Source organism: Vigna angularis, chromosome 7 (assembly GCF_016808095.1).
Source record: "Vigna angularis cultivar LongXiaoDou No.4 chromosome 7, ASM1680809v1, whole genome shotgun sequence".
NCBI classification, from domain to species: Eukaryota; Viridiplantae; Streptophyta; class Magnoliopsida; order Fabales; family Fabaceae; genus Vigna; species Vigna angularis.
The window spans coordinates 34,855,065-34,862,755 of NC_068976.1; the positions used below are offsets into that span (position 1 = coordinate 34,855,065).

The following is a 7,691-nucleotide window of genomic DNA, read 5'->3' on the forward strand; positions in this document are numbered from 1 at the left end:
TGATTTCGTTTACAAGTCTAATTTAATCAAGAAATCACATAACTGTCTAGGTCGTTAGTCCTTTGGGAAATGATACTTGGTCTTACCATTTTATTATTACTTGATACGATTTGGTACACTTGCCGAGTGTTAACAAGTTTTTGGCGCCGTTGTCGGGGACTCATGGTTTAACTATTCTATTTGTGTGATTATTGATTAGTTTTGACTTGATTTTTATCTTTTTCTTTATCTTTTCATCTTTTTAATTTTATCTTTATCTTTTTATTTTTTTATTTTTTATCTTTTCTATCTTTTTGTGCTAACAATTGTTTCTAGGGTCTTGTTTTTTTGTGTATGCAGGATACAATTCGAACTAGGAGCAAGAAAATTTTGGAAGGAGGAGGAGGAGTTCGAACATCTAGAGAATTATTCCCTTCGCAGACACTTTTACAACCCTCACCACAAGGTTCGAAACAAAGTAGTGCAGAAATGGCCGAAGAGAACAATGGTAGACGTACTCTGGCGGATTACACCATAGTTGTTGGCCCTCATCATTTTAATAGCATTGCAAGGCCGAGGGTCAATGCTGCAAATATGGAGGTGAAACCGACGTTGATACAATTGGTGAAGAGCAACCAATTTAATGGACTATCACATGAAAGTCCATATGAGCATTTGACCACATTCAATGAAATTTGCAACATTGTAAAGATCAATGGTGTGCCGGATGAATCTATACAGCTTAGTTTGTTTCCTTTCTCATTGGTAGGCAATGCTAAGTTATGATTGAATTCTTTTCTAGAGGATAACTTTACTGAATGGGAAGCCGTGGTTTCAAAGTTCCTAACCAAGTACTTCCCACAATCTAAAATCAACAAAGGGAAGCAAGATATTTCTTCTTTTAGGCAAGGCATGGAGGAGAATTTAGGTCAAGCATGGGATAGATACAAGAGCTTGTTGAGAAAAACGCCCACGCATGGTTTTGATGAAGCAATAGTAGTCCTTCTTTTCCTTGGAGGTCTTGGGTCACAAACTAAATTGATGCTAGATGCCTCAGTTGGAGGTAATATCAAGTGTAAGACTCTAGAGGAAGCCACTGAATTGATTGAAAATATGGCTACTAATGATAATGAGATGCATAATGAGAGAGGAGCTTCAATTCAACAGAAGGGAGTTCTACAGTTACAATCACATGATGCCTTGCTTGCTCAAAATAAAATTATCACTCAGTAGTTGGAAGAAGTAGGAAAGAAACTTTCTCTATTGCCATAAGAGATACATAATGCTTCATTGGTTCAATGGCAGCAGCAAACATGGCAACCACAACCTACGCCATGTGAGAAAACCACAAAGCTTGAGGAAACTTTTCAGCAATTCATGAAGATAAGTGTATCTTATTGTAAGAATGAGGATGTTGCATTTAAAAGTATGAAAATGCATATTGGGCAATTGGTCAATAAGATGGAGAGTTGTGAGAAGAATGCAAAAATTAATCTCAGGGAAGAGTGTATGACCATTGTTACTAGAAGTGGCACAGTGTTAGAAGAGAGAAAAATAGAGAGAAAAGAGAAAGAAAATGAGAGTGAGAAAGAAACATTTGAGTGGAAAGAGAGGGTTGAAAGAGAAAAAAAGAGAGAAGAGGTGGATGAGTGAAAAAATAAAGAGAGAGAAGAGGTAGATGAGAGAAAAAAAGAAAGAGATTCTGAAAAAACACTTCCTTATCGAAAGACTTATTCAAGGAAGGAGAAAGAAAAACAGCTGAAGTGGTTCATGGAAATGTTTAAAAAATTGGAGATTACCATACCTTTCTCTGAAGCATTGCAACAGATGTCGTCATATGCAAAAATTTTTAAGGAGCTCCTTACAAAGAAAAGAAAATATATTGAGAAGGAGACCATTGAAGTGCAAGGTAACTGTAGTGTAATCATACAAAAATTACCTCCCAGGTTTAAAGATCCAGGAAGCTTCACCATTTCATTCAACATATGAGAATTGGAAGTTGGAAGAGCGTTGATTGATTTGGGAGCTAGCATTAATTTAATGTCGCTTTCTATGTTCAAAAGAATTGAGGGTTTGGAACTCAAACCTACTAGAATGGCGCTTCAATTGGCGGACAAGTCTCTTAAATATCTGTATGGGGTGGTTGAAGATGTGCTGGTAAAGGTTGACAAATTTGTATTTCCAGTGGATTTTGTTATAATGGAGATGGAGGAGAATGAAGATGTGCCTCTCATTCTGGGGAGACCATTTATGAAAACTGCTAGAGTTTTAATTGATGTGGAGAATGTCAAGCTTAAAGTAAGAGTACAAGATGAAGAAGTGAATTTTGATGTATTCAAAGCCATGATACACCCTAAGGATGATAAAGCATGTTTCCAAATTGATATGCTTGATGAAGTTTGTATGGTGAAAGAGACGATGCGTTTTTCTTCTCCGTTAGAAAGAACTCTCATTGATGCATGTGATGATTTGAATGAAGAGGAAGAGAAATTAATTGATGAGTGTTTGACGAATTTGGAGATGTTAAAGGAAATTCCAGTGGAGGAGGCGAATTTTGAGAAAATTGATACCAAAGAAGAAATTAAAGAAAAGAAGTTGGAATTAAAAATGTTACCATCACATTTGAAATATGTTTTCTTAGAAGAAGATGGAACTAAACTAGTCATCACCAATAATTCTTTGCTCCCAAAAGAAGAAGAAAAGTTGGTAGAAATATTGAAAGCCAACAAAGAAGCTATTGGGTGGTCAATCTCGGATCTCAAAGGTATAAGCCCAACTTATTGCATGCACAAAATTTTTATGGAGGATGACTATAGACCAGTGGCTCAACCGTAGAGAAGGTTAAATCCTGTGATGAAGGAGGTTGTTAGAAAAGAAGTATTAAAGCTTTTGGATATATCCAATTTTTGACAGTGAATGGGTGAGTCCAGTATAGGTAGTGCCAAAGATAGGTGGGATGACAGTTATTTATAATGAGAAGAATGAGCTTATTCCTACAAGGACTGTTACTGGATGGCGAATGTGCATTGATTACAGGAAGTTGAATAAGGCTACTAGGAAGGATCATTTTCCCCTTCGTTTTATGGATCAGACTGGAAAGATTGGCAGGTCAGGCTTTTTATTGCTTTCTAGATGGATATTCTGGATACAATCAAATTGTGGTGGATCCAAAAGACAAAGAGAAGACGACATTCACATATCCTTTTGGTGTATTTGCTTACAGAAAGATGCCATTTGGGTTATGTAATGCTCCAGCTACGTTTCAAAGGTGTATGCAAGCAATTTTTGCTGATCTCATAGAAAAGTGTATTGAGGTTTTCATGGATGATTTTTCGGTGTTTGGAGATTCTTTCCAAAGATGTTTGGCTAATCTGGATATTTTCCTCAAGAGATGTGTTCAAATTAATCTTGTGCTTAATTGGGAGAAATGTCATATTATGGTGACAGAAGGAATTGTGTTAGGTCACAAGATTTCTGCTAGGGGGATTGAAATGGATAAAGCCAAAGTAGACGTCATTGAGAAACTTTCTCCACCAACAAATGTGAAGGGAATCAAAAGCTTTTTAGGCCATGTTGGATTTTATAGAAGATTTATTAAAGACTTCTCTAAAATTGCCAAACCATTGAGTAATTTGTTGTTAAAGATGTACCTTTTGTGATGGATGAAAAATGTTTAAAAGCTTTGGACATCTTGAAAGAAAATTGGTTTCGGCTCCAGTAATTATAGCTCCAGATTCGAATAAAAGTTTTGAACTAATGTGTGATGCTAGTGATTATGCAATAGCAGTCGTGCTTGGTCAGAGAAAAGAGAAAGTATTTCACACAATCTATTATACTAGCAAAGTTTTGAATGATGCCCAGTTGAATTATTCTACTACTGAAGAGGAGTTTCTGGCTATAGTGTATGCATTGGAGAAATTTAGACCTTATCTCATTGGGTATAAGATGATCATATACACAGATCATGCAGCTATAAAGTATTTGTTGACAAAGCCAGATTCTAAGCCACGTCTGATTAGATGGGTGCTTCTACTACAAGAATTTGATGTGGAAATTCGTGATAAGAAGGGGAGTGAGAATTTGATTGCTGATCATTTATCTCGGTTGGTTAACAGTGAGGTTACTAGCAAGGAAGCAGAAATCTGGAAATCTTTTTCAGATGAAACACTCATGTATATTCAACAAAGGTCGTGGTTTGCTGATATGGTTAATTTCAAAGCTGCAGGAGTAATTCCAGAGGATCTCAATTGGCAACAAAGAAAGAAATTTTTGCATGATGTCAAGCAGTTTATCTAGGATGATCCTTATTTGTTCAAAATTGGAGCAGATAATCTTCTGAGGCGGTGTGTGACAAATGAAGAAGCAGAAGGAATTCTCTTGCACTGTCATGACTCACCTTATGGGGAACATTTCAATGGAGAAAGAACAACAACAAAAGTTCTCCAGTCAGGATTTTATTGGCCTACCTTGTTTAAACATGCTCATAATCATGCCAGAAACTGTGATAAATGTCAAAGAACTGGGACTATTTCAAGGCGTCATGAGATGCCATTACAAGGCATTTGTAGGACCCTTTCCACCATCTTTCAACAATGAATACATATTGGTGGCGGTGGACTATGTGAGTAAATGGGTGGAAGCATTGGCGTGTCCCAAAAATGATGTCAGCACTGTGATAAAATTTCTGAAGAGGCAAATCTTCTCATGCTTGGCACTCCAAGAGTACTTATTAGTGATGGAGGGTCTCACTTTTGTAACTTTCAGCTGGCAAAAGTACTCAAACATTATGGTGTGAGACATAAGGTAGTTGCACCTTATCATTCACAGACCAATAGGCAAAGTGAGGTGTCTAATAGAGAGATAAAGAGGATCTTGGAGAAAACAGTTGCTTCGTCAAGAAAGGACTGGTCACAGAAACTGGATGATGCTCTCTGGGCATATAGGACGGCAATGAAGACATCTATGGGTTTATCACCTTTTCAGCTAGTCTATGGGAAAGCATGTCATCTACCAGTGGAGATGGAGCATAAAGCTTTGTGGGCTCTTAAATTTTTGAATTTTGATCCATATGAAACTCAGAACAAATGCAAGAGGCAGATGCTGGAGCTTGAAGAGATGTGGTTACATGCGTACGATTCATCCAGGAATTACAAAGAGAAGGTAAAATTCTATCATGGCAGGAAGTTGATAAAAAAAGTCTTTAATCCATGGCAGCAGGTGTTATTGTTCAATTCACGATTGAAGCTGTTTCCTGGAAAGTTGAAGTCAAAATGGTCAGGACCGTTCATAGTGAAAGGTGTGCATCCACATGGAGCAATTGAATTGGTTGATCCAACTACTAATGATCCACAAAGAAGCTGGGTAGTGAATGGTCAATGTCTCAAGCATTATCTAGGAGGAGAAGTGGAACGCTTGTCCACAGTGATGAAGTTGGTTGATCCTTGAGCTTATTGGGTCAGGCTCGTGATGTTAAACAAGCGCTTACTGGGAGGCACCCCAATGTTCTAAACTCATTTTTCTTATTTGCTTCTGTTTTTAGAATAGGTTGTGATGTACTGAGTGTGAAACTTTATCTGCTATGATGGTTTGCTTGTGATTTATGCATGATGAGTATTGCTTGATGACGCTTGGATATTGATTGATGTTGAGATTGTGCAATATATGTTGATATACAGGTGGTTGTTCACAAGCTATGTGAACAAATGCATGATGTTGTAATTGTGATTATGATGCTAAGAAGGATGTGTAATCTGGAATATGTGGAATGATGAATGAGCTTATATGTGAGGTTTTGAACTCTAGAGTTTTTGTGAATGAGTGTTATTACTTTGAAAGAATGAATGACTTTGCCCAGGTTTCTATGATTGAATCACTTGCTTGTATGTGTCATATGATCAAGGCCATTTATTGTTATTCCTTTTTAGCCATATGCATGATTTTAGCCCAATTAAAGAGAGCGTTATGTGTTCTATCCTTTGAACCTTTAGCCTTGAACATGATGTGAAAACCCTTTTTGAAAATATTTACCTTGAGTTGAGTTGAGAATATTATTTGTGGTATTGATAAAGGTTCAAGTTTAGGGTTGTTGGGAAGTTTAAAAAGGGAAAATAAAAAGCATAGAGCTAAGTGTTAAGCACGTGAAAAGAAAAAGAAAACGGAAAGGAAAGAAAGAAAAAGAAAAGCTCAATGAAAAGGAAAGTTGGGAATAAATAAGAACAATTGTGTTTAAATGATGATTCTCTTAACTCAAGGATTTTGTGATCCAGAAAAACCAATTTTCTTGTTAGCCCAGCCACATTATAAGCCATAGAAAAGTCCTTGTGATGATGCTTTCTTGTGAGTGTGTTTGATTGTGGTTAAATGAAAGGCAAAGTTAATTCATGTGACATTGTGATAGTAAAGTGAATGAGTGACCTCTAGATACACTTGTATGATTGAGTGAAACACTTTATCTGGTGAGGAAAGATTCCATGAGCACATGATTACATCTATGCGTAGTAAATTGATCATTCATGAGAATAGCATTTGTTGGATACTATGTGATTATGTGAACACCACAATGATCTTAATTGAAACATGAGTGCATCTTGACTAAATTCTTTTTTATGAGCTGTTTTGAGTAATTACTTGTCTTGAAAGGAAGAGTTTTTGAATATGGTGAACCATTGTATTGATTGGTGGAAGACTGAGTTACATTTTTTTTGCTTGAGGACAAGCAAAGTTTTAAGTTTGGGGTTGTGATAACGGTTCAAAAACCGTTATTTTTATACTTAATTTTGACCTTCAAGACAACCTTTATGACTTAGCAACTAGCTTGAAATCATGTTTTTGCTTAAGTTTTGGAAATAAGAGAGTTGGATGGGTTTTATGCTTAGTTTTCCTTGTTTTGGCAGGAATTAAGATGAATTAGATGAAAGAAGTTGAAGTAGTAAGGAGTTGGACTAAGGAAAGGAAGTAAAAGTGCACAAAAGAAGAGTCGCAATACCCGCTAAGCGCCATTTTGATAACAGTTGAAAAACTGTTATTTTCATGCTTAAATTTGATACTAAAAGCAACCTTGAACACTTAGAAACTAGCTTGAAATCATGCTTTTGGTCATATTTTTGCAAATAAGAGAGCTAGACAGGTTTATGCTTGATTTCAGTGTTTTATGCAGGTTTTAAGGTGAATTTGGTGAAAGAAGTGAAGAAGGATAGGAATGGAATCAGAAAAGACATTAAAAAGTGCAAATGGAGAAGCCGCAACCACCGCTCAGCGGCAGTTTACCGCTGAGCGACACTCAGAAACCTACGTTGGCTCCGCTGAGGGGTGAAAAGGATGCTGAGGGTAAGAAACGAACTCGCGCACTTACCGCTGAGCGGTACTTTACCGCTGAGCGGTACTATTTTGGGCTTGGGCCTAATTTTCTGTAATTTTACGAATAGTATATAAGCTTTAGGGTTTCCTAGGGTTTGTATCTTTGGCTGGGACGAAACAAACACTCTCTTTTCCACCCCTTTGAAGGAAGATCTTGGATGCTCAGGCTACCTCTCTACCTTTCCAGGGTTTTATCTTTCATTCTTTCATTATTGTTCATCTAGATTCACCATGAATATGGTGAACTAAACCTTGTATTGTTGTTGGGGGATCAATGTAATCTTGTGAAACTCTCATATATGGAATTTGTGTTTAAACATCTTATTTGAGATACATGCTTTCTTTCATTAATTGTT

The 7,691-nt window shown here is 36.8% G+C and overlaps 1 protein-coding gene across 1 annotated transcript; it reads left to right on the top strand.

Moving 5' to 3' along the window:
* The first annotated feature begins 4,468 nt into the window (after positions 1 to 4,468).
* On the top strand, positions 4,469 to 5,424 carry LOC108336716 (uncharacterized). Its single transcript, XM_052880753.1, has 3 exons — positions 4,469 to 4,651; positions 4,744 to 4,965; positions 5,059 to 5,424. Exons 1-3 carry the CDS (start codon positions 4,469 to 4,471, stop codon positions 5,422 to 5,424), a joined length of 771 nt encoding a protein of 256 aa, XP_052736713.1.
* The last annotated feature ends 2,267 nt before the right edge of the window (positions 5,425 to 7,691 follow it).